Raw genomic sequence first — 27,460 nt, 5'->3', positions numbered from 1 at the left:
TAGGTTGGGGAGGCTGGAAGCTTCAGCTTAACAGAAGTCCATCACACAGGCACATCCAACCTGGCACAGAGCATACAAACAGCGATTGGGAAGGTGCTGGCTACATAAGCGAGCATGAGGCTGTGCTCTTGTTTCCCTGCTACATCTATTGATGGCCTGCAGGGGTGGTATAGGATCACCCATGCCCTGGTGCCTGGTGGGCCATGGACCAGCTGAAGCTTGATGCCTGATGAAAGGGTTCTAGCTGCTTCCCATCTAGAGTCATAGACCAGACCATAAACTCTGACAGTGGTGCCAGCATAATCCCCCAAACAACCAAACCTCCCGGGGTCATGGGGCCGAGCACAAGCCCAGATCGGCCATTCTGCAGGAGAAAGCTGGGCAATTTGACATGATGTAAATTCAAGATATCCTTCTCTCCACAGCTGCACAAGGTCTTGTAAACTCACTACCACAATGAAGAGGACCAGGGAGAGGGAGAAGACATTTCAAAGACTGAGCATTTACCCCCCCCCCAAAAGAATGAGTCATTGTTTTCTGACAAGATGGCCAATGAGCATAGGCTACTGCCCCCCACCCCCTCCAAAATTAATCTTGGGGAAAACACAGCAGAGAAAATGTACCATGGATCTGACAATCCAAAGATAAAAGAGTGAGAAATTCCAGGAAGATCAAAGGCTTCTGAAGACGGAGATTCAGTGTGTGTGGAGGGGATGGGTGGGTGGATGAATGGGAATAGAAAAGGCAGAAGCCCCAGTGGGATATAAGTTGCTCTAAAGTTGTGGTCTTGTACCCCCTCTACACACACACTCACACACACACACAAGCGCAAGGTGACCATTACCTATCTAGAACAAGCAGCATCAAAACCAAGTCCTCAGAGATTCCAAGAGTATAATCAGAGAAAACCAAAAACCCTATAAGGATAAGAGCTAATGGGACAAGAAATGGACTTCTGTCTGCCCTTGGGTATTCATTCATCCATCCTACATCCCCTGCTGCCCCTTTAACCCTGAAGGCTGCTGGATCTACTAAAGGGATGGCCACCTCCCAAGTCTGCTTCTTTGAAAGGAAAATACTGGAAAGAGGGGTTGCATAGTAAGAAAGTAGCATCTAAAAAGGATCCTAAATTGGGAAGGGGGATAGCAGGTTGTTGGAACATATCAAGAGGGTTTCTGTGGAACCAGGGGCTCTCTGGCTTGGAGCTCATTCCCTCCCCTCTTATTTAAATTCAGCAGGAAGTAATAGACTAAGATTTCAGACGCTCCTTCACTACACATTACTGCCCAGAATAACTGATAGCCCCAAGGGAACATAAGTTTATGGGCCAAATTAATTTGACCTCAAGGAATGAAACCACTTCAAAAGAAAGGCAACAAACTGAACAATACTCATCCCTTGAACCGGGAAAATTGAGACAGATGCACCAAGATTTTAAATAAGCGTAATAAATATTCTCAACAAAAGAGATGATACTAAAATATGGAACAGGTAGAATAAATTATAAAAAGGAAACAAATAGAAATATTGTATATGAACGATTTGAAACAAACAGAAGGGATAAATAACTGGATGGACATGCCTGAAAGCAGAATTTCTAAGCTGAAAGATCATGTTGAGATGTTCTCCCGTAGGGCAGCAGCAGCAGATGAAAAGATAGAAAATATGAAAGAAAGTCTAAGAATGTTGTGGCTTACATTTACTTATAATATGGTTGTAAGTAAACTGACGTGCTAATATCCAAACAATGAGATTCCCAGGAGATGAGGAAAAACATGGAGGGGAGGAAACATTTGAAGAAATAAGAATAAAAGACAAAAGACCTCAGATTGAAAGGACTTACACAGTGCCAAAAAGAACAAAGAAAAACCCACACCTAGAATACTTCAGTGAAACTAAGAATATTAAGCATACAGAAAAAGACCAGGAGCGGTGGCTCACTCCTGTAATACCAGAAGTTTGGGAGGCCGAGGCAGAGGGATCACTTGAGGACAGGAGGTCGAGACCAGCCTGACCAATATAGTGAAACCCCATCTCTACTAAAAGTACAAAAATTAGCTGAGTGTGGTGGCACATGCCTGTAATCCCAGCTGCTTGGGAGGTGGAGGCATGAGAATCACTTGAACCTGGGAGGCAGAGGTTGCAGTGAGCCGAGATCGAGCCATTGCACTCCAGCCTGGGCAACAGAGCAAGACTCTGTCTCAAAAAAAAAAAAAAAATCAGAAGAAAATTCTAAAAGTTGTCAGAAAGATAAAACAGTCACCTAAAGAAAAGTAAAGAGTCATAATTTGTCAGATTTCTGAAGAGTACATTGGGCATAGGAAAACATGGAGAAAAATATGTTCCAAGTATTAAAGGAAAAAGAACGTTGAACCTGGAATTTCATATCCAGCCAAACTGTCACTTACATGCAAGAATGCCATGAAGATATTTCCAGGAATATGAGGCTTCAGAAAGTTTGCCACACAAAATCCCAATCTGAAAACACTCTTGGAAGAGTACCCGATAAAAAGAGACATAAATTCAGGAAAGTGCTGAGAGAGAAATATGATGGAAGAATGGTCAAATTACTTGGTAAAACTTATTGTGTTAAAAAAAAAGCAAGGATCAAACAAAATATAAGAGAAAAGCATATCCAAATGACAAAAAGAAAAAAAAAGAAACAGAAAAAGGCATATCTATAACCTCTCAAAACTAAAATTGTAGACATTATCAAGACAAATAAATATAATTGTAGGTTTTGGATTAAAGGCAGCCACCATAATAAAAAAGTAGAAGATAAAACTTTTAAATAAGCATAAGAAAATTTGATCTATCCAATAGAAACCATAAAGAAAACAAACAAAAAATAAAATAAATGTAGAATAAAAATAAAATATAAAATAACATAGCAGAAATAACTCCTCAATTAATAGAATTTCAATACCCATACAGGGACTTAGTGCATCAATTAAAACACAGCAGTTCTGTCCAAAATTAAAACAGTGTGGTACTGCTGCACTAATAGGCAGACTAATAAAGCAGGAGATAAAGAAATAGAGTAAGTCCATAAGAAACGTATTATATGAAAAAGGTATCATATCAAATCACTGGAGAAAAGATGAACTTTAAAATAAATAATGCTAAGGCAATTGGATAACTATTTGGAAAAGGATAAAATTGGAACAATACCTCACACCCTATCCAAGAATAAACTGCAAATAGATCAAATATGTGATGCATACAAGAAACCACAAAAGATTAAGGGAAAACAAGGTGCTATGGTTTGGATAGTTGACCCCTCCAAATCTCATATTAAAATCTGATCCTTGATGTTGGAGCGGGAGCTTACTGGAAGGTGTTTTGAGTCATGGAGGCAGATCTCTCATAAACGGCTTGATGCCTCCTCATCGTAATGAGTGAGTTATCACTCTATTAGTTCCTGAGGTACCTGGTTGTTAACAAGAGCCTGGCCCCTTCCTCCTCCCTTGCTTTTCTCTCTTGCCTCCACTCTCATCATGTGATTTCTGCACAGGCTGGCTCGCCTCTGCCTTCTGCTGTGAGTGGACACAGCTTGAAGCTCTCACCAGAAGTAGATGCTGGCACCATGCTTCTCCTAAAAAGCCTGCAGAATCCTGAGCGAAATAAACCTCTATTCTTTATAAATTACCCAGCCTTGGTATTCCTGTATAGTAACACAGACTAGGACACAGGTGAGTTATCTTATAATCTGGTTGATTAAAAAGTCTCATTGTGACTCACAATTCAGAGTTAATAAAAGACAATATTCATTAATACAACTACATTAAAGAAAACTTTCACATGGCTGAAATCACCATAAGCACAGTCAAAAGGCACATTATATACTGGGAAAATATTAGCAATTAGCAATGCATGTCACAGATAAAGGATTAACATCCCTATTACACAAACAACTCATAAAAATCAAGGGAACAAAAAAAGACATACAAATCATCTATAAATATGTAAAAAGACCATCAGAATAAGAGAAATGCTAATTAAAATCACATAGATACCATCTTGCAACTGCAAGTTTGGCAAAAGTTCAAAAGCTTCACAAAACATTCTGTTGACAGGATATGGAAAAATTGGCACTCAATTTCAATGCTGGTGGGAATGCAAAATGGTAGAACTCTACAGAAGGGATTTGGCAATATTTAATACAATATCTAATATTTGGCAGTATCTAACACAACTATGTATGGATTTAACCTTTCATCCAATAAATGATAATATATTAATTTACTTTGAAGAACCATATCCTAAAATATGAAACAAAATATGTACAACATCATTTATGGTACACGTTGAGTATTCCTTAGCTGAAATGCTTGGGAACAGAAGTGTTTCCAATTTCAGATATTTTTTGGATTTTGTAATATTTGCATATAAATAATGAACTATCTTGGGCGTCAGACCCAAGGCTAAATATAATATTCATTTATGTTTTATTTAGATGCTATACATGTAGCCTGAAGGTAACTTTATACAATATTTTTAATAACTTTGTGCATGAAACAAGGTTTTGACTATGACCCATGAAACAAAGTCTGGCGTGAGATTTTCCACTCATGGCATCAGGTCGGCACTCAAAAATTTTGGATTTTGGAGCATTTTGAATTTCTGATGTTTTAATTAAGATTCTCAACTTGTAGTATTATTTATAAGGACAAAATATTGGCAACAATCTGTTATGCATATATGAATGATAGATTGGTAGAATAAGTCATTGCATATCCATTCAAAGGCACAATACACAGCTATAAAAATGAGAAATAGCTCTGTAAATTGACGTGAAGTGATTGCCAGGATATTTTAAAGTAAAAATCATAGATAGTATGTTATAGTTTTGTATGAAAGAAAGTAAAATAAGAATATATGCCCATTTTTGCAAAAGAAACGTAGGAAGGATAAATCAGAAGCCAGGGAAATTGGTTTCTGGCAGGGAGTGAGTTGAAACAAGAAGAAAATGCTAAGAAAGAGGAACAGTTCTCTAAATGTACCTTTTGTTTAGTTTTACTTTTTGACCCACCAAATATTTTACTACACATGAAAATAAAATTAAATCATCAAATGTTTTCCTCATGTTTGATGAGGAAAATTGTGTAAACAGAAACAAATGAATTTATTCTATATACCTTTGGTAGTTGACAAGGTGTCTATACAGAAGGGAAACATCAATCCAAGTAACTCTTGAACATAGTATTTGAACTGTACATTCTCAGGGGAACATGTTCTAAATAAAATAAGAACTGCAAAGAAAGTTTGAACTTTGTTTTGTTTTGGTAATGATATACAATAACGGTTCCCAAACTATTTTGGCAAATGACTGTATATGCTGATGTTGTTGAGAACCAGGGAGGCTAAGAACCTTTTGGAGAGAATCACTGTGGAAGAATGAGATACAAATAAGGAAAAGAAAAAGAAGAGGAAAACTCCTGCAGTATTAGATTGAAGTTAGAAGTAATAGTAAGTACTTGTTACTTTTTTTAGGCATTTATTTTTTTCCAATCTTACTGAGTTATAACTGAAGTACACTAAACTCCATATTTAAAATATAGTATTTGTTGAGTTTTGACAATCGTACATTCAAAAAAATTGCCATGATAAAGACAACAAACACTTCCATCACTTCCAAAAACGTATTTGTGTTCTTCAACATCCATGCCTGCCTCCACCTCCATTTCTAAGCAACCACTAATCTACTTTCTGTCACTATAAATTAGTGTGTATTTTCCAGAATTTTATATAAATGAAATTATATGGTATGTGTTATTTTTTGCCTGGCTTTTCTTTACTAAATACAATGATTTCAGATTCACCTAGGTTATGTATCAAAGTTCATTCCTTTTTATTGTTTTTATTTCCAGGATTGGAATGGCTCTGTTACTAGATTCATATACATTTATAATAGCTATGTCTTCTGGATGAACTGTCTCTTTTATCATTATGAAATGTCCCTCTGAATCTCTAGTGATACTCTTTGTCTTGAAATCTATTGTAGCTGATTTAAAATAGCCATTCTAGGCTTTTTATGCTTATTATTTGCATGGTATATATTTACTTTAAACCTATCTGTGCCTTTGCATTTGAAGTGTGTCATTTGACAGCAGCATATAATAACGACTTGCCTTTTGATTCACTCTGTCAATCCCGGCCTTTTAACTGAAGGGTTTAGATCATCAGCATTTAATGTACTTATTCATATTGTTGGATTTAGTTCTACCGCTTTACTCTTTGATTTCCATTTGTCTCTTCTTTTTAATAGTTTTTCTTTTTTTGAGACAGTGTCTTGCTCCATCACCTGGACTGAAGTGCAGTGTCACCATCATAGCTCACTATAGCCTCGAACTCCTGGGCTCAAGTGATCATCCCCCCTCAGCCTCCTGAGTAGCTGGGACTACAAGCGCGTGTCATCATGCCTGGCTAATTTTTTTTTCTGAATTTTTTCTAGAGATGGAGTCTCGCTATGTTGACCAGGCTGGTCTCAAACTCCTGGGCTCAAGCGATCCTCCTGCGTTGGCCTACCAAAGTCCTGGGATTATAGGCATGAACCACTGCACCCAGCCTCCCTCTATTTTCTTTCCTCTATGCCCCTTTTTCAGCCTTCTTTTGGATTACTTAAATAATTTTTAGTACTCTGTTTAAATTTATCATTAGCATTGTGGCTAAATCTGTTTGTATTTTTTTTTTAGTGGTTGCTTTAGAGATTACTCTATATATATATTTTTTTTCACATTCAAGTAAAATATAGAAGCTTTGCAACCACATAAAGGTCCTTTAATATTCCCTTCAAATGACCTATATGTTATAATTGTCATTTGACTAGATCCTCACACATTAAATACTCTACCAGCTAATGTTATAAATTTTGCTTCCAATGGTCATAGGCGTTTTTTAAAACTTTTTGTAGAAGTCTCTTATATTTACTGAGATATTTACCACTTCTGTTGCTCTTCCTTCATTCCCTAAAATCCAGTTTTCTTTTGTTATCATTATCTTTTAGCCTCTGATGAATTTCCTTTATCATTTATTACAGAAAATGTATTCTGGTAACAAATTATCTCACTTTTCCTGCATCTGAGAGTAGCTCTATTTTGACTTCACACCTGCAGGATATTTCTGCTGGATGTAGAATCCTGAGTTGACAGTTCCTTCGTTTAGTACTTTAGAGATGTTGATCCCATCTTCTGACCTTTATGGGACAAGAAGAAACCTGTAGCCCTCAGAACTTGTGTTCCCCTATATGTAATGTGTAGCTTTTCCTCTAGCAGCTTTAAGGAGTCTTTCTTTGCTTTGATTTTCACCATTTTGACTATGAGATTACATGAGGTTTTCCTTGAGTTTATCCTGCTTGTGGTTTACTGAACTTGAATCTTAAATCTACAAACATGGAATAATATTAAAATGCAAGAAGATGTTAATAGAAGCATGGAGCAGATACAGTGACTGCCCAAAGGAGGAGCAGTCACCGCTACCAAGGAGGGGAAGGGGAAGGGATGCCAGGAATGTATGAGACATAGAGTATGGGACAGGCCATCTAGGCACAGGGGACAATGTGAGAAAAACTATGAGATATGACAAATACAAAACCCAGTTCCCCATTCTCCACTTCTTTCTCATGTCACGTCACTTTTTTTTTTTTTAACAGCTGGTTTTGTTTTGTAACGTTCTTAATGACATCTTCTGGACAGGCACATTTTCTAACTCTGCCTTGTCTTTTTAAGGACAAAAATAGTGTTCTCACTTTCCTTGTATCTTTTGAGGATGTCTAACACAAGGCTTTTCAAATTTAAAGAAACAAAAAACCAACAACCTCCTCTTTGGACAGCATGTGGGAGGCTAATGCTGGTTGTGGCTCTATGAAAATGAAGTGATAGAACCGAGAAACTCAGCTTTCACTGTTAAAAGAGCACAAAAGCTGCCTCTTTAGACAGAACAAGTTAATTGATTGAAGCAGTTTGAGACTCTCAAATAATAGGAAAAAGTTTCATTTTATTACCCAACCGTACACCTATTAAAATTAACCCTCCAAACCTTAAATGATCATCCAGAATTAATTACTACATTTAAGGGGCTAAAATTGAGTGCTTTGTTGGTTTCTCTAGATAATTTACATATCATTACTTTACAATTCATGTTGTAATAATTTTTATTAAAATTAGTAAATGAAAATGGAATGATATTACATCCAAGTTTATAGGACCCTAGAATCAGAGTCACTAATCTTTTTTCTCCTTTAAAATTATAATTGTCAATTTAAAATATATACATATGTAGAACTTAATCATTTATTTAAAAAAGAAAAGCATGAAACCAAAATGAGTTAGTATTTACAATTTCATTGAGATTGTATAAAACCCACAATCAATGCTGTAGAATGTAGAGAACAAGAGGAAAAAAAAAGGAAAAACAGAAAAAAGCGGAGAAAAATTAGCCAAAGTAGAGAAGAGATGGAAAGCAAAGAATACCAAAAAGTAAGTCAGGAGAAGAAGCGCTGTTTAATTTTGTTAACTCAGCAACTTCCAAATTTATTCAACTCTGGAACCCAAATAACAGTCCAAGCACCAACAGTGCTCCAAGAGCTACAGTCCAGTCTGGAAAACCTGGTTAGCGTCATCCTCAAACTTCAGCCAGGAGTAGCATGTACCATTGGTACAAAGAGCTGAGAGTTGCAAGACAAAGATTGGAACATTTGTTGGAAGTCCTCCTGTGTCTACCAATTCCCAGCAGAAACAAGTGGCCCTGGGAGCCCACACTTGAGTCCACAGCATTTCCTCCCACAGTCCACCTCTCTGGAAAAGCCTAACCAAAGGTAGTCTCCAGTCTGGGGGGTGGGTGTGAAGTGTTTGGTAAAACACAACCCACCTGTGAGATTCCTGCTATTTACTCAGACCCTGGGCACTCAGTGCACCTCCACACAAAATAGCGAGTGCGTCAGGAATGTGCCTCACTTTGGAGGCAGCACCCCCTCTCTCCTCCGGAGGAAACAAGGCAGTAGAGACTAAGGGAGCAGAGATCCCCAGACCCCAAAGCATTCGCATCCATGCTGGAGGCAGGAACTGCGAGCTCTTGCCATGGACTTCTGTATTTCTTTTATTCCATCTCTCAACATCCCTTTTTTCTGGCCCCTCGGCATTTTCCGGCGGTCTCCTCTGCCTGTCTTCCTCCCCCACGTTCATTTTTATTTTCTATTTATCTCATTGAGATCCTTCTGGAGAACAAGGTTCTTCTGGCCGGGTGGGGATCTTCCAGGACTTCCCCTGGCTCTCTCTCCCACTCTAAATAAATCCACCCACCCGCCATGCTCCCTTCATCTCCTCCTCAAGTCATCCCAAGCACAGTGACTGGAGGAGCCTTAGGAAATCCTCCAAACAGAGAGGGAGTGGAGCAGTGTTCATGTGTCCCTGTCAGTATCACCTCTGAGCTGGGAGGGGATGGTCAATTCTGGAGCAGAGTCTACCAGAAACTCTGGCTCCACTGCATCCCTCCACAGGCAGGAATCGGCCCTTGGGACATTCCCTGACAGCTCTGACAGGCCTCAAGGAGATAATTAACGCCTCACAGCTGCCTCTAACAGGAAAGGTGCTGGAAGACACCGGGGGCGGGGGGGGGGGGGGGGGGGGGGAACAGGGAGGGAACTGCGTAAATTTGCAAAAAGTTATAAAGCAACAGGAGAGATCAGGGAGGGAATTGAATGAGAATCTTACTGAACAAATTTGGCTTGGAATCTCCTCAAGGGCTGGTCCGAGGAAACCAAAGGCAAGCTTAGGAACACTGCAGAGCTGGGCTTGTGGACGTCTCTGCAATGGACATAACTTCTGGAAAGAAGACGAAAGCTGGAGAGAGGCCTGTCCCTGGCCTGGAATCCTGAGATGTGGGTCCTTGAACCTTGCTAGCTCCCGCGCGGGACCAAGGGGCTGTCGAAGGTTACAGGTGCCCAGTTTCTGGGGCCAGGGAAGGGGAGGGCAGCTTCTGAAAAAGTGGTTTCTGACGAAAAGGCAGACAGACAGGGAGATGGAAGGGTCTCCTTTCCCAGACATCCCCACGATTGTCTGAGCAGACAGATGGGCCTTTCCTCCGGGCTTTATAGATTAATGCATCCTTCTTATCAATTATGGAGACAAGAAAGTGTAATTTTCTCCCCATGTTTATACTGTTCAGGATTAATCTGGCTGTAAATGGATAATCTGTCAGCTTTCTGAGACACTGAAGTGGGGAGGGGGTGGGGCGGGAAACAGGGAAGAGATTTACCAGCGGGTAATGCCATCTGCTTTATTAGGTTGTTTTATAAACCTGACATTCAATTTGTTCAGGAGGACTTCGTGACGGATTATTCTGCAAATTCCCAAATAATTACAATAACCAGAGAAAGGGAGAAAAGGGAAGAGTTAGGTGGGTTTGGGGGAGTAAGGGTGTGCAGCATGTTCGTGAGTAATGGTTCCAAGGGCAACATCCGTCCTCAGCTATTACCAAGGGTACTGAGAAAGGCTGGGCCTTAGAGGCAGGGGATTGACAAAAAGGGCCCTGACAGCCCTTCCACTCTGGGTCTCATATAATGTCCTTTTGTTTTCAAACCTTAAGACACCTTGCTCCCCTCGAGATGGTGAATTCAAGTGAGCAGGGATTGTGTTATCATATTTTTAGACTTAAATATGCATATCATATTCTTTCTCCTGTCCCTGAGTCTAAATCCTGCTCCTCTCCTTACTAGCATATGAACTTCGGTGTTACTTAAACTCTGCCTCGGTTTCTTTGATGGTCGAATTAGGACAATAATAGAACTTACCTCCTGTGGCTGCTGTGAGGATCAAATTAGTTCTTATATGTAAAGCACTTGAAATAGTGCTTGGCACACACTGAATGCTAGATAAACTATTTGCTGTATTCTCATTATTTGTATGTTTATTCCACAGTGCAGAGCCTAGTGCTGACGAGATAGACAGTACACTCTCAGCAGATCTCTGATGGTTGAATCTGAAAAATCATAATGGTAGAATCAGAATCTCAGAGCTGATGGGCCCTTGGCAATCACAGGACCTATCCCTCTTCTCCGTCCTCAGCTTAAACAAGGGGCTCCCTCTAACATCGATGCCTCATTCCATCATCGGACTTTTCCCATGACTCCTCAAATAATCCTCACAAAGCCAAAGCCTGCCCTTCCCTAGTGCAGCCCTCCCAAAGGGTTAAAGCTGCTGGCGTCCTGGGTTTGCAAAGGGAGACGGGGAAGGCCCCTCCACTAAAGCATAGCCTCGATTATGGGCTCTGAGAGCTCATTTTTCAGCAGAATGCTATTCAATTACCCCATGCATGTTTATCTTTTACATTTCTGAATGCTGCCTTCTGTGGCTTTCTGTAATCTTATTTGTGATTGAGTTGGGACGGGGGTAGCTGGGGAAAAGAAGGCCACATAGTGCATGTCCCAAGACTCACCTACCTGACACCTGTCTTTGTGTCCTCAAGGACCATGCTATGAGCTACAAGCATGTGATCATGGCATCCCATGCATGGAGAAAGAAGGAGAGGGGTTGAGAATCCCTACTGCCTGCCTTTTTTGTGTGTGTGTGAGACCAAGTCTCACTCTGTTACTAGGCTGGAATGCAGTGGCATGATCTCAGCTCCCTGCAACCTCCACTTCCCGGGTTCAAGTGATTCTCCTTCCTTAACCTCCCAAGTAGCTGGGACCGCAGGTGCCTGCCACCATACCCAGCTAATTTTTGTATTTTTTAGTAGAGACAGGGTTTCACTATGTTGGCTAGGATGGTCTCGTTCTCTTGACCTCATGATCCGCCTGCCTCACCCTCCCAAAGTGCTGGGATTACAGGCAGGAGCCACTGCGCCCGGCCTGCGTGCTCTTTCTGGTGAGCTCTGTGCCTTTCCAAGGACAGTAATCTGTTACCCCAGTTGGCCACTGGGTATTGAGTCTCAGGGAATGGAGCCACTTCCTCTGTGGCTTTCTACAAAGGAAATGTCTGTACCATGGGATCCAGTAATGGCATACCCCCTAACATCTCAGGGTGCATTCTTGACCATCGGCTTCATGCTATGCATTGTGTAATTATAACATAAATCAAAACTATGACCCCTCTTTCAGATGAAGAAACATGCATCATGAGGATAAGTCATTTGCTCCATACAGTCATACATGGAGTTAAGGCTTAGAGGATGTCATAGGCTGCAATTGTGCTGCCTGTCCAGAGCTGATCTCCCCACTTCTTCTAGTAAAAGATTTCTGTGGGGAATCCATTGCCAGTGGTCTGGATGGCATGGCCGCTGCCCCTTTTCAGGGATGCGCACAAGACCCTTGCCTGACCAATCAGAATACCTCATGCCCTTGGTCACAGTGATTGGGTTGGGGTGGTCATGTGACCCAAACCCAGATAATCAGATCTTCCTAGAGGACTTTTCTGCCAAAGCTGGTGGGGAAGGACCTTTATTCTTCCTGGGGTTGGTTGCTAACTGGTAGGATGTGAGTCTTATGCTACTACCCAGCCATGCCCAAAGCCACACCTACGCTCTGGACTTTCCACTTAGATTAGTCAAAATATTCCCTTCATGCTTGGTAATATGAGGCTAAAAGTATTTACTTTATAGCCTCATTAATATAGGCTATAATTGGCATCTCCTCCCCATCCTCAAACTTCATCTTGTAAATTCAAGGTGTTTATCAAGGAAGGACTGGGAGCTAGGGTGGTCTCCTGCATCTCAACAGACGCTGGATTATACAGCTTTGTAGGACCCTCTCAGTTTCCAGATGCTTCCCTTGTATGAAAACCCCCTTTCCTATTATTGTCCTTGTGTGTGCTGACAGGTGTGTTTGTAAAGTTTCTCCTATCCCCCGCCCCTCACCCCCTGTAAAGGCTTCTGTCTCTATCAGTAATTGTAAACTCCTGAGGGTAGGGCAAGCAATCATTCCTAGGTCGTCTTTGTCTCCATCAGTTCCTGGTTCAAGGCTCTCAGGTCTCTGATGTGGCTTCTGGTGGTTTGAGGGTATAGGAGTGTTTATGTGTATATAAGTATTTAATTGGAAAGATGGGGAAATGAAGAGGAAAGAACTGCCAGAAAGCATAAATGCTGCATGAGAGAGAGAGAAAGAGAGAGAAAGAGAGAGAGAGAGAGAGAGAGAGAGAGAGAGAATAAAAATCTGAGCACAGAAGCCTCCTTGAGTTTGCAGCATCTGGGAGACTGCTCAGTAAGTTCAGTTGGCTTTACGTCATCATTTATTCAGGCCCCACCTTCTACCAAGAGAGAACTGAAGGAATCCACAACTGTGGCTACTGAGATACAGACAAGGATGACATAAATTCAGTGCTCACTTTCTTAATTGTGTCTTGCCCTCCCCAGGAAAATTTGACAGGCGTGGGAGTTGTTGGTTTTGTTTTTTATTTTTTGTTTTAAGGGACAGTGTCTCGCTGTGTGGCTCAGGCTGGACTCGAACTGCCAGACTCAAGCCATCCTCCGGCCTCAGCCTCCCAAATAGCAGGGATTACAGGTGCCTGCCACTAGGCCTGGCCTTCTCAGGAGAATGTACCCGCTGCCGCTGTCCCATCTGCACACTCACACCATGGCTGGCCCACAGAGCGACATTTCCCCACAATAGCACAGGCTTTGGCAGCTTAGAAGCAGACAAGGGCAAAAGACTGAATAGTGTATTCCCAAGATTGGAAACAAGGCTCAAATGTCTACCTTTTTAAAACATATATTTAATATACAACTGAGGTTCTACCTAGTGCAAGAAGGCAAGAGCAATAAGTGAAAAGCATAAGTTTTGGAAAAGAAGAAGTAATGTTGTGTATATTCACAGATGTTGTGATTTGTGTACACAGAAAATTCTAAGAAATCTAGAAAATACCACTAATGCATGAATTTAGCAAGCATACAGGAAACAAAACCAATATGTGAAAATCAATTGTATTTCTATATAGTCGCAAGAAACAATTGGCAACTGAAATTTTAAAAGCATTTTTTATTTTAAGTACTTTAAGAAAATATTTAAACATTTTATGTAAATCATTTATGTAAATCTTGACCACCCCTGACCCAATTACTGTGGTCCAGGGCATGAGGTATTCTGATTGGCCAGGCCGGGGTCTTGTGCATGTCCCTGAAGAAGAGCAGTGGCCATGCCATCCAGACCACTGGCAATGGATTCTCCACAGAAATGAGAGTTGTTGTTGTTGTTGTTGTTTACCAAAGGCCCTGTGCACCCTGAATGTGGGCCTGATGTATACATCCAACATACCTGGGTGTCTTAGTTTCTAGGGCTATCACCATATAGCACCATGAACTGAGTATGAGATCACAGAAATTTATTCTCTTACACTTTCGGAGTTAGAAGTCCAAAGCCAAGGTGTTGCAGAGCCACGCTCCCTCCAAAGCCCATAGGGAAAGGATCCTTGTTTCTTCCAGCTTCTGGGAGCCCCAGGAGTTCCTTCCCTTGTGGCCACATAACTCCAATCTCTACCTCCATTCCCCTGTAGCCATCTCCCTTCTGTGTCTCTGTGTCCAAATTCCCTCTTCTTTCGAGGACACCAGTCACATTGAATTAGGGCTCTCCCACCCTATCCCAGCATGACTTACTCTTTTTTTTTTTTTTTTTGCCATTACCCTTAGTTTAAAAAATTTTTTTTTATTTTATTATTTTTTATTATCTTAACCAGTTTACATCTGCAAAGACCCTATTTCCAAATAAGGTCTCAGTCACATGTACTGAAAGATGACTTCCAGTACACATATTCTGTGGGGGGACATAGTCTAACCCATAACATCAGGTCTCCGCCTACACTAAAATGTATCTGTGAGGATGTTTAGCTGTACACGTGTCCGGGCTTGCCATCACACGGGTCTGTGCGGTGCCCCTGCGGAGCACACCTCCACGCTCTGTCTGTGTGGACCTGTGCATTGGGTTTATATCAAACATGGAGGTTTCTTTGGTACTAGTCTGGTTTGCTCCCCGCTCTGTTCTAAGACTCCTCACCTGCCTACAGGGTGCTGTGCTCATATACAAAAGCAAGGGTTTTCAATGACTTTCCACAAGTAAAAAAGTTATTTCCTGACAGATTTCTTCCTCCAATTATATACTTACCTCTCCCAGTGGCTTAGCCAGGAGCAAAGACAAAAGGCTCAGGACTCAGGCTGACTCAGGGCATGCACACACACACACACACACACACACACACACACACACTTACTTTCACACGGACCCCACGGTTCTTCTTGAGTGAGATAAATATATGCAAAATGCCTCACAGCACCGCAACCACTAGGGTCTTCTGCTCTAGAGCTGCATGTACATTTAAAGGCACAAACATTAATATCTGAAAATATTCTTTGCAGATAAAAATCCCAATAATAACTTATCCCCCCGCCCCTTCAAAATTACTCTAAGGTTGCCACTGATTTCCCCACTGGCAAGTGGGAGCAAGTAGGAGAAGGGAATAATATAGTCTTCTTGCCTGTCCTGATCCCAACACCCCCAAGAAATGGGGGTTCACAGATGGAGTTTGCAGACCCAGAATCATTGGGGCAATCATTCTGTCTGACCTAGAAGTAACTGGACAGGAACCTGAAAAGCAACAGATCCCCTCTGCCTCTTTTTGGTGAAATATGGTTTATCAAAGTGGGCAGAAAGTTTGAGGCCATATATCAACCTTCCCATTTTACAGATGGCGAGACTGAGGACATGGAAGTCATTCAGCATTGCCTACACCCACAGATCCAGTGTCTCCTGCCTCCTGGTGCAGTATTCTTTTCCCATCCCCTCCTGCCTCACCTCCTGCGCCTATCTTTTTAGACTTTGGGAACAGCAGTGGTGAAGAGGGAGGATAGAAGGAAGAGTATTTCATGTCCAAGGAAGGTTAGCAGGAGAGAGCCACAGAAGAGCATCTTGTAAGGTACTGAAATCCAGCTGAGGCTTCCTCCACAACCCAGACTTCTCCCCCCAAAAGTTCCATGACATCTGCTGACTGCCTGTCCTTCGCTGATCTGTTGAACCCAGAGACACTGTGATTGCTCATGTGCTTTGATCCTGCAGGCGCCGGCAGCTTTTTGTTCTATTATTCACTGCAGGGCGGATGCTGAGTTGTCTCTCCTTATTACAGGCAGTGGTTGGGCTGCCCACCGCCTCCCCAAGGCCACTGGATGATAGCCATCAATAAGTCAGTAGCAGCGGCTGGCTTTGAGATGCCTTTTGGGAAAGGAATTTGTACCATTTCAGAATCATCGTTTTCTACAAGCATCCTTTTTGGGAGAGATCTGGAGAGAAAAACAATTAGCATAAAAATTACAGAAATCCATGTAAAGATACTAAGAGGCATACCTTATCTGCCCAGCTGGTGGCAGCTTTTTTTTTTTTTTTTTTTTTTTTTTTTGAGACGGAGTCTCGCTCTGTCACCCAGGCTGGAGTGCAGTGGCCGGATCTCAGCTCACTGCAAGCTCCGCCTCCCGGGTTTACGCCATTCTCCTGCCTCAGCCTCCCGAGTAGCTGGGACTACAGGCACCCGCCACCTCGCCCGGCTAAGTTTTTGTATTTTTAGTAGAGACGGAGTTTCACTGTGTTAGCCAGGATGGTCTCGATCTCCTGACCTCGTGATCCGCCCGTCTCGGCCTCCCAAAGTGCTGGGATTACAGGCTTGAGCCACCGCGCCTGGCCTGGTGGCAGCTTTTGAAGACAGACCCTGCCTTTATGTCTGTGTGCCCTGCACAGCATCCGGCACATAGTGGGGCATCCTCTAATGTTTATTTAATGACCCAATGTGTGAGTGAACATCTCTTCTCAAGCCTCGAACCCATTCCCTTCAAAAACAAGAGGAAAAGAGGCACTGAGTATCATAAAAACTTTTAACCATGTGGCATTCTGGATAAATCTGTTTATTTGTTTATCCACAATCTCCCCACATACACATTACAAGACACAGGCTCCATATAGGCACTTTATATATTCCTAGCACCTACAACAGTGCCTAGCATACAGTAAGTCCTCAGGAAACATGTGCAAAAAATGAATGAACTGGGTGTCAGGAGACCTGGGAATGAATTCCAGCTCAGTCACCAGCTGGCTGAGTGACCTGGGCCAGTCATTTCTCTCTGGATCTCAATTTGCCCCTCTGTGTGGCAAGAGCATCGTGCCAGATCTCTGATAGAATCAATCACCTAGTCTAGACATTTCTTGAAGAACATGGGACATTGTGTCACCCTACCAAGTCCATGCTGTGAGCCTTCCAGATCCTTGTTCTGTCCCCAACTTCTTCTTCCACAGTCATGAGGTGCTTTGATAATCTATACAGATGCAATGTGACCGGGTCACACGGAAAAATCCAGGGGCCTGCAGCCAGAGGGAATGTGTGGAGGCTACGGAAAGGAATATCTTTGAACGGAATGCATGACTTCTGCGAGAGTCATAGCTTCATTTCTGCACTTGCTCTCCTCCCACCAATAATCCAGGCACAGAAACCCTCCCCCGCCCTCCTCCCCGCGGGGCACAGGATAATATCCATGGATGAGACGGAGTCTGGAGCTGAGAGCGCATGGAAAAGAGGGAAGCCCTGAAGAAGCCATCTCCCAGACCTTCTTGGGACATAGAAGTGGAATGATCGAGCAGCCGGCAAGCACTTCAGCAAGGGCACAGTGGTGTTTTTCATGACTAATCTTCAAACCCCGGACAAGAGGAAACACATTCCAAAGCGACTGCTTGAGACAAGAACAGGGTGGGACGCAAAAAGTTAACTCAGAATCAGGAGATAGGAGAAGCCTCAGGCACACCCAGCTAGTGAAGATGAATTTAAAGAGAACTCTGTGTAGTGCGGCTCCCTGCGTGGGACAGGACACATGATTCTCGTGCCAGAGTGTGGGTTCACCCCTCTCACCTAACCCTTCCGTTGTGGGGTGTGCCCTTCAGATAGTTATGCCTGGGTGGGCCCCGAGCAACCCCTCCACTTTCACGCCCCCACCCTTGCAGAAAGTTAGCCTCTCTGGAATGGTGACTTGTCGGGGTGTACGATGTCTTCCTGAGGTGGGAAGAAGGGGTGTATTCCCTGTTTGCAGCCCCTGGGGTGGCAGGCGTAGGTTAGGCCTAGCTGGCTCCTATTCCTGAGTCTTGACACCTCCCCTGCTGCCTGCCTCCTCCTCCTCCCTCTCCCCTGAGCCGCGGAGCTGTTTGGCTCGCGGTGCCGCGTTCAAAGTCAGGGCCAAGGCCAGGGGAGGGGGCAGGCGGTGGTTCCCAGCACTGCCCTCACCTGATATTTGCTTTCCAGGCTGTTGACTCCCAAACAATACAGTGCATGCCGATTTGCAGGGTACCTTCCGTCTACTTTCCCGGTAAACCACTCCCACCAAGTAAACACGCAGGGTTCCCCTGGCCCGCGCGGACCTGGAAAAACACAGCGCTTGGCTGGCCTCCCCGGCTGGCCGGTCCGGACCCGCAGCCTCCCGGCCAGCGCCCCTCCGCTGCGCGGAAGCAGCCGTACCATGGCGCCTCGCGGCCACGAGAGGGCAGCCACGGGCCGCAGAAATCCGACCGCGCCCGGCTTCCTCGACCTGCGCCTGCGCAGACCCGGAGCGATCGCTGGCCCTGCGCCCGGTCAGCGCTTCCGGCTGCCCAGACTGCAGTGCTGTGGCTCTGCGGTCCCGGGAGGGAACAAAAGGCGGATTTCAGGCCTCCTCCGGGCCGTGCAGCCTCCCTCTGAGGCCCGAGAGGCGCGATAGAGGGTGAGATGCGGCTGGAGCTGGGAACGAATTCCCCGGCCGGCGGGGAGGCCGTCCAGCCGGGGGCGCTGACCGCGCTCGCCCTGCCTTCATCCTTCGGGTCGCCTCTCGCACCCCGCAGCCGAAAGCCTCTCCGCTGGGTCACGTTTCTCCATCCCGCTGCAGTGTGAGCAAGGTCGTCTTCATCCTTTATAGACAGAAGTTCCAATACCCGGAGGCCCGGAACCTGGGAGAGGGCCATTGGGAACGTCGCGTTTGCAGAGCCCCAGTAACGGGACTGTGGACCGTCCTCTTGCTGCTTGAAGTTTCAGGCTCAGAGCAGGAAACGACTCGAGAGCTCAGGCAGGCACCGATGAGAAGAAAAACAGGAGAAGCACATTGCTCAGGGCCATGGAGCTTGCCAGTGAAGAGCAAACCAGGCCACGTTGGGCCCCTGCTTGGGACCCTGTCCTGGCACCCCCACTCTTGGAGAAAGTCCGTGCTCCCAAGGCCTCCAGGCCCTCCAGCGTAGTCTGGCCCTGATTGCTCTCCACTATACCCCACTCTCCACTGCAGCTCTTCCCCTTGTCCCAGCTGTGCACATCCGGCCCCATGATCCCAACCGCGCCCAGCTTCACTCTCTGCCTAGCAAACTCTTGCTTGTCTTCTAGGTGTTGGCTTAGAAAACATACTCCCTGCAAAGTTTCCTAGGCGTTCCCTGCACCTCTCACACAACCCTAGGCAACACTGTATTCCAGGGTAGCCCATACAGAACCTCACCTATCTGACCCAGAATACGAAAGGCCCACACTAGCTCTTAATTAATATGTCCCCTACATCCGAGCTGCCCCGTACGACTCCCCAATTTCTGGGCCCATGTACTTTTCACCGTGCTGCCCACTGGCCCTTTCACTATTGTAACTAAAATAAGCAGATTTATGGCCTAGAAGAGTCTATGCTTCTACCTCAGAACAAGAGCCTGCTCTTTTCCAATTCTTCGGAGAATATTATGACAATTCTTGCTTCTGAAGCCTGGAGAATAATTTTCAACATGACAGTCTCCCTACTTCTGTGGTCCAGAGGATACTTTCTAACTTGAGTTATTCTCGTTATTCCACAGTGTTAAACCATGCAGTAGGATTTACAGAGGTTGAGGGACTCCGTGAGTTCACTTGAACCAGAGCAGCACGATTTTTATTTTTTTATGTAGGAATTTCTTTTGGGGGGGGGAAATAAGGAGCCAAGAATTCTATTAATGCTTTTAAAATGGTTTAAGTGGGAGGAGGGTGTAGGGACAGGGAACTCTACTTTCTGCTCAATATTGCTGTGAACTAAAATTTTTCTAAAAAATACAGTTTATTGATTTCTTTAAAAAAAAAAATGTTTTCGATATCTACTGCACCAAAGGATTATAAAGTAAAGCAGCTGAAGAGCTGTGGACAATTGTTAACAACTAATCATTTCCAAGGGCTCTACCTACATTCCCAGTGAAGCACATATTATAACTTCCCAACCTAGGGAGCCTTTCCCTACCCTTTTATGTGGAGTCTATTTGGTGTCACCTATTGTTTCTTCTTCCCTGACACCAGGGAGTCTGATTTTTTATGGGTGTAGTTAGGAACTGAAAGTTGGTTTTTTTTTTTTTTTTTTTGTCTTTTTTTTCAGAATTTGTTACATTTATAGAAAAAGTTTCTGTGTTACTTCTTTGAAGAAGAAGAGTTGAACCTTTTATATTTCTCTTTTAAAAAAATGTTTTGTTTGAGGCCCTAGGGTTTTTGTTTTTTTTTGATAAATGCTCCCTTCCCCTCCCTCCAGGTCCTAATCCCTGGAACCTGTGAAACTGCTGCCTTACAAAGCAAAAGGAACTTTAAAGATATAATTATATTAAGAGTCTTGAGATGGGGAGAAAAGAGTGTTAGGCAGAGAAGACATGTCCTCAGAAGCAGAGGTGGCAGTGATTCAATGTGAGAAAGACTCAGCTGGTCACTGATGGCTTTGAAGACGGAGAAGGGGCCACAGACCAAGGAATGCAAGTGGTCTCAAAAATCTGGAGAAGTCAACGAAACAGAGTCTCCCCCAGTGCCTCCAGAAGGAACAGGGAACAGTCCTGCTGACACCTTGATTTTAGCCCGGTGAGACACATTTTGGACTTCTTACATACAGAACTGTAAGATAACAAAAGTGTTGTTTTAAGCCACTATATGTGTGGTTATCTATCACAGCAGCAATAGGGAACTAATACAAACACACCCCAAAGGGAAAAAAAAATCCTGCCACAGATCACACAGGTGGTAAGAAGGAGGCTAATTGGAGAGGGGAGACAGATTGGCTAGAGCTATTGTGAAGAGAAGGAGTTCTTACAATAGTAGTAGAGGTACCCAGATAGACCTGTGTCTATGCTTTGTTATTACAAAATCAGTATGAGTTGGCACCACGTGGGCATATTGGTGGAGCATTTGCATGCCCTGTTTTATATTTTAACTCTTTGTATAGCCATTCATATTTCCCCTGCTAGCCTGAAAGATTCCAAGACGGCATTCATCTTTGTATTCCTGTTGCCTGCAGTGGCTTCTGCAAATAATACCACCTTATGTTTATGAAGCACTTCGCACTTCCCAGAGCACTGTGTGGCCATTATCCATTTTGAGTTCTTACTGCAACTCTTGTGGGGTCAGGCAAGACTGGTGGTGGCATTATCAATAGATTCCATTTTACAAAAGACTGGCACCCAAATTTCTCTGACACTCAGGCCCTCCTCTCCCCAAGAGTCCACCCATTTTCTCTGCAAAGTGAATTCTAAACACAGATAAGAAAGTTGAGGCACTGCTGGCCTCCTAAGAGCCCAACTGGGCCCTAGGGGTCTCAAGTTACTGTACAGACCTTCTTGGTCTTCTTCCCACTCTGAGCACAGGAGAAAAATCCTCTTGTGCAACTGGTAGTGGAGGAGAAATGCCACAACAGTGACACCACCTTGTCTCTCAAGGACATTGAGCAGTGTGGGGTAGAAATGAGGATGGGAAGGGTCCAGGTGGGAGTGGCGGGCAAGGCTGACCCAGGGGTCCCCAGTCCCAGACCCTACCTCTTGCACTCTGACCCTCCTAGGGAAGCGTGGTTGAGGAGATAGGGAGAAAGAAAGGTCATGCTTTCAACCTGGACTTCAGGACCTGGCCTGAGGACAGGTCAGAAGAGAATGGTATCTGTCACCATCTTACAGTTTTAAAATTCTTTGTATGGCGTCAGTGTTCTCACTTACAGAGAAACTACAGTCTCTGGAGTTAGAGACAGGTTCAAGTCATAGGTCTCCACTTACCAGTGGTGTAACCTTGGCAAGTCATTTTCCCTGGCTGAGATCCCATTTCTCCATCAGCAGAATATGGCCTGCAAAATCGTTGGAAAGATAAAAATAACATATGTAAAGTACATGGAAAATAATAAGCATTCAAATGGTAGCTATAGTTATTTATAACCAAGAAAACAGGGGGAGTGGATTTCTCCAGGTTGGACAGCTAATAATTAGTGGAACCAAGATTCCAAACTACCCCCAGAAGCTTCAGTTCCTTATCCCAAGGCCCCTCTGCTCCCCGGAAACTAAGTCTTATACTTCTGTAGCCAGGTGCGACCCTCCAAGGCAAATCTCTGCCCACGGACTCACAGAGAGGGAGCCCCCACCAAGAACCCGCTGGAAGCCTGGCACCACACAGCTGCACATATCTGGAACTTCGCGCTACTGGAGCCCTGTGGGGCGCGCCCGGACCCGAAATGGTTCAAGAGACTTGAGGACCGGCACGTCTCCTTTCTCCGGCCCCAATCCCCGACTCCCGCCCCAGCGCAGGGGGGCAGTGCCGGGGGAGGGGGAGAGCTGTGGGTCTGGGGCTCCGGCCTGGCCGGTGACGCCCCAGGACCCATCCGCTTGGTGTTAAGGGAAGGGGTGCGGCACAAGGAGCACAGGGAGCCCGGAGTCCCAGGCGCAGACCCAGCTGCGGACCCCGCCGTGCAGTCCTGGTGTTGCAAGCGTGGACCGTGGGCGTGAGGCCCCGGCGGGAGGCACTCAGCCCGGCCGCGGCCGGGTCCGCAAGGTCCTGGCGCGGCAGATCCCGGCCCGCCCTGGCCCGCGGCCCACAGGGTTCAGACGGGGCCGAGGCAGCCAAGCCCGGTTCGCTCGCGCCAGGCGCTGGAGCCAAGGCTGACGGGCGGTTCTGAATCATGTTTGGAGGAGCGGCGCGGCCCCCAGGGCTCCGCGAAGACGCGCTGCAGGGCGGCCCGGGCCCTCCCTCGGCGACGCGGCCACCAGTCCGCTCCGCGTCCTCAGCGGCGGCAAAAACTCCGAGTCCCGGGGCTCTCCCGGCCGCCGGCACTGGAGGGCATGAGATGCTGGCTTCCCCCGGGCTCATCACCTCGGGGTTCCACAGCACTTACGAGGGATGGGGACCCCGGAGTAGACCGCGGACGGAAAGTAACAGTGGTTTCATTCTCTGCAAAAGAAATCCTCGCGCGCACACGTGTGCCCGGGGCCAGGCAGACCTCCAGCAGAGGCCCCCAGGTGGGGCGTGCAGACCTGCTGAAAGTGGGCACCTGCTTTAGGAGGTTGGCAAGCACAGGGAGCCCAGAATCACCTGTGCCGAGCCCTAAAGGGGGGCTTCCCACAGCCCTGATGTGCCCCCTTACCGCGATTAAGGCTGTTTGCGAGTCCTAAAGAACTTTGCGTTATGCAGGGCACTTTCAACCAACCGTTCCTCTATGTACAGCGACCTGTGAAGCTGGCAGGACCGGTACCTTTATTTGTTTTACAGGTGAGAAAGCAAAGGGGTGGGAAAGCCCTAGGTTCTGTGCCCGGCTGCCTAGTCAGGCTCTGCCAACCAAAGATTGAAGTCCCTTCTTTCTCTCTCCTGCCAGGAGGCGAGGAAGTGTCCACCCTGTCTATTGAGAGACCTCTAGTTTAAGAATTAAGCCAGGCAGTCGCTGCTGTGTGGAGGGGTGTTGACAGCAAGTGACAAGGAAGCAAGTCTTTATCGCAGGAAAAATTACTTAAGTGGACTCCTTAGCAGCCTCCCTTCCATTCGGAATGAAGATTAGCACCCCTAGCCCTAGAGCTGTGATTCTCAAAGTGTGGTGCCCAGACTAGCAGCAGAAGCATCACCTGGGAACTAGTAAGAAATGCATCTTAGCTGCCCCCTCCTAGGCCTACTGGATCAGAAGCTTTGAGGTAGAGCCAGCCCAGCAATTTTTATATATATATATATATCTAGAATGGATCAGAGAGAACAATCATCAAGGATATGGGTACCAGACACAGGGCAGAAGGTAGCCAGAAAAGTATGCCTTAGGGAAGTTAAGGACACTAGCCTCATTCCTACCTTGTTTCAATAGCTAGACCTAGCATAAATAGGTTACTTTTCCATTATTCTAGCTTCCTCTGCCCCGTCTAAAAACATGGCACAGCCGGCTTGCCTTGCAAGGCCTCAGCAGAAGGACCCCATTTACAGGCCAGTACAGCAGTATTAGGCTAACCAGAAGGATCTCATCCCCATATATGGTCTCATTCCAAGTCTATGGCCGAGTACCTTCATTGTTGTGTGCGAGATGGTTCCATCGCTTGAAAATATGGCTGCTTCAGCATAAAATAGTTAAATCTTTATAATGATCGATTATCTCATCCTACCCCCTTTTACATGCAGCTGAAAAATGACAGGCTAGGGACATAGAACATTGTGGACTTTATACCATTAGAATCGCTGCCCATTAAATGATCACTAGGTAATGGTCACTAAATTTACCAATTAAGGAAATTATCTATAGAATACTGCAAAGACACGGTAAAAAGACTGAAGTTGGCCCATTTCTGCTCAGGAAGTCCCTTCACTCCTAAGCTTCATATGTTGTCCTTTTGAGCCCAGCAATTTTTAAGGAGCCCTTTGAAGAGATTGTCTGATGCATGAAGAAGTTTTGAAAACCACTGTTCCAGAAAAGCCTATGTATCAGCTCAAAGCAAGCCCTGCATCAAAAGACAGAATGCCATCACTGCTTAGGAGGCCCAGGGAGGCAAGAAATGAACTGGGAAGCCCAGAGTTAGGAGTGGTGTGATAGGTTCATTCCTTAGAGTCTCTGTTGTGTGTGTTTGGGGCCCCATAAAATATTACAAAGCGATGGAAACTTTAGGGCTCCCTATAATATTGTATTTACATGACCACTCAGCTCTCAACTACTGTCTAAGAGTACCTACTGAAGATCATGTCTTCAACTTGCTAAGTCTGATCTGGGTATTAGCCAACTCTCTGAGTTGAAGGAAACAGATGTAACCAGGTCATCTCATGAAATGGAGCCCTATTGTTCAGTAGATAGGGTAGTAAGTGGAGCAGACACTGCTGTTTGCCTTCTCCCTAGCTAACAGAGGGCTGACATTGACTGGGTTAAAGGATAGAGCTACCCTGTGCTTCAGGCGGCTGCATTCCTCCCTGCTGGCACCAGTGATTGATTTAGGAATGGGTAGAGGGTGCAGTTCTGACCAATGAGATGTGGGAGAAGCTTGCTGGGGAGTTGGTGGGGCATTTTCCTTTTGCTTTAAAAGAGGCACAGGAAAGGTGCATTCGCTTTTTTCCCTTTTTCATCTCTGGATGTCATTGCCTGGAACTTTTGCAGGCTTCTGATACCATGAGAAAAAGTAGGCTAGAAGGACAAGCAAAATAGAGGGTAATGAGAAGAAATTCAGGAAACATCTGGGATCTTCATGACATTGTTGAGCCACTAAATTAGCCAACCCAGGGAGTGGGGGAAATGCTTAGGATTGTCTTGTTAAGTGAGATGATTTATTTTTCTTATGAAGACTGCTTTTAGTTGGGTTTTGTGTTACTTGCAGCCCAAAGCATCCTAATTGATGTAATTAAAGAGACTAAAATCTCACTGTAATACCAGAGTAGAGACAAAAATCCAGCCAGGTGTCAGAGGGAGGTGTCAGGAGGACATTTGGGATCCCTGGCCGCTCTAAGCATTGAGCTGCCTCATCTCCCTGATCCATCTCAGGAGTTCCCAGTTTCGAGTGTTTCACCATGAATGTGGCCCCATTACTCTCATGTTGTCTCCCTTTTTGTGTCTGAGGTTTTCTCTTTCTGCCAGCTGCCTGGTTCTCTCTATAATCTCCAATTGAGATTTCCAAGAATGAGAACTTGATTGGCCTAGTTAACCACACTGCTTGTGGTAGGAAAGAGACTCCATGCCTGGCCACCTTACAGGTTGCTGGTCAGTCTATGGACTGGCTGTCCTTGAATCAGTTTCCTCCTTCTTGTCTAAGGTAAGAAGAGTGGATATAGGACCTGGCCAGCCCCACTCAGCCTGAGGCTCTGGCAGAGGCCAGGGGCTGGGAAGGTTCCCCTAGAAGAAAACAGTGCTCTTGGCAGGTGCTAAGACTGATTTGCCAGCAGAGCCTTTCTTAGAAACAGTGAAATGGCAGTGCCGAGTCTACCAGGGTCAGAACAAAGGAATCTACTCCTACCACAAGCCCTTTCTGTTGTAGATCTGTTCTCCCCAGAGTAAGAGGTGTTGGGCCAACATGTTTGCCTGGATACCTAAAGCTGCCCCCAAACACAGTCATACTACTCAGAAAATATCCCTGCCCCCAGTGCACCCACCCATGCATCCATACAGGAAGCAGACATTCTGCCGCTGCCCAAAATGTGCACGCCACACATGATGTTTGCATATGGCACTTTATGGGACACTTTTTAAGAGATGTTTTGTTGTTTGAGTCCCTGTGAAACCCTTCGCAGTGCAGCACTTTGTTGGGATGTGCGAGCAGCAGCCAGAGTGACGGAACCAGATGCAGATTGAAGAAACGACTGCCGCAGAATGTTTCCTAAAACAAAGGTTTTAAAAAACACATGGGACCCAAGCGTCGAGGAGCCCAAGTGTGAGAGCACAACACCGCTTTCTTTCACTGTGTTCTTGGCATCCTCACAGTGTGTGTGATTCTCTAAGAACAAGTAGTCACGGGAGTGGAAGAGGTGCGAACTGTGCTGATTCTGTCACTTATTAGTTCTATATCCTTAGGCAAGTGGTTTGAACTTCCTGAGCCTCAATTTCTTCATTGGTAAAATATGTCTAAAAATACTTCCCCTGTAGTATGGTCATAATCCTTGTATACAGTAAGTCAGCGAAGAAAATATTGAACATGTAATACAACATGTTAAAGCTGTCATTTTAAAAAATCCCATTCCCTGAGGCAGGTATTCTACCTTATTATTTAGAGGGAATCATGGTCAGAAGCACCAGACTATGATGTTGACCAGATCCTGTGATGTCTGTCACCCAGCTCAACAAATGAGGTTTCAGTGAGAATTCAGTGAGGTCCCATCAGAAATGGGAAATGGCTGGGAGGTGCTAAGTGGGTGGTGGGCAGTTGGGAGGATGACACTTTCATTAATGTTAATGTGCCCAGGATATGGAAAGAAAGTCACAGTAGCTTCCAGAGCCGAGCCCAAATATAATTATCGTATGCTACATAGAAAGTGGGATAGGACCCAGGCCTGATACTGGCTAGGACCCTAAAGAAAGACACTCAAGTTCCCCATGGAGCAGACACCACTGTTATCAGTTAGTGATTGCTGGCAAGCCACCCAGAACAGGAAGGGATGGGTCAGGAATGAGAGTAGGATTTTCAAGATTTGGGAGCCAAAGGACCTTTGGCAGCATGTAGAAAGGCAGATTTAAGAATTCTTGGGGCTAGAGTCAGGAGTGGTCTATTACACACCTGAGAGCACCTGAAAGTCCAGTGAGGCTGTCTGAGGCC

The 27,460-nt window shown here is 45.0% G+C and overlaps 2 protein-coding genes across 3 annotated transcripts; both read right to left on the bottom strand.

Moving 5' to 3' along the window:
* Positions 1–16,853: 16,853 nt before the first annotated feature.
* LOC123574509 (uncharacterized) lies at positions 16,854–19,255 on the bottom strand. Of its 2 annotated transcripts, none has more exons than XM_065541090.2 (2): positions 18,234–19,255; positions 16,854–17,688 (listed from the first exon to the last, which is right to left on the bottom strand). In XM_065541090.2, exon 1 carries the CDS (start codon positions 18,941–18,943, stop codon positions 18,305–18,307), a length of 639 nt encoding a protein of 212 aa, XP_065397162.1. In that variant the 5' UTR covers positions 18,944–19,255; the 3' UTR covers positions 16,854–17,688; positions 18,234–18,304. The 2 variants fall into 2 exon arrangements, with proteins under 2 accessions (XP_065397162.1, XP_065397160.1); XM_065541088.2 differs by having other exon boundaries at positions 16,854–17,685.
* Positions 19,256–20,453: 1,198 nt separating this feature from the next.
* Positions 20,454–23,170, bottom strand: LOC141409880 (uncharacterized). Its single transcript, XM_074035320.1, has 3 exons — positions 22,334–23,170; positions 21,992–22,059; positions 20,454–20,846 (listed from the first exon to the last, which is right to left on the bottom strand). Exon 1 carries the CDS (start codon positions 23,070–23,072, stop codon positions 22,446–22,448), a length of 627 nt encoding a protein of 208 aa, XP_073891421.1. The 5' UTR covers positions 23,073–23,170; the 3' UTR covers positions 20,454–20,846; positions 21,992–22,059; positions 22,334–22,445.
* Positions 23,171–27,460: the final 4,290 nt, after the last annotated feature.

Source organism: Macaca fascicularis, chromosome 1 (genome assembly GCF_037993035.2).
Source record: "Macaca fascicularis isolate 582-1 chromosome 1, T2T-MFA8v1.1".
NCBI lineage: Eukaryota > Metazoa > Chordata > Mammalia > Primates > Cercopithecidae > Macaca > Macaca fascicularis.
The sequence above is the reverse complement of the archived record's forward strand: the minus strand, read 5'-3'. Positions and strand labels throughout refer to the sequence as shown.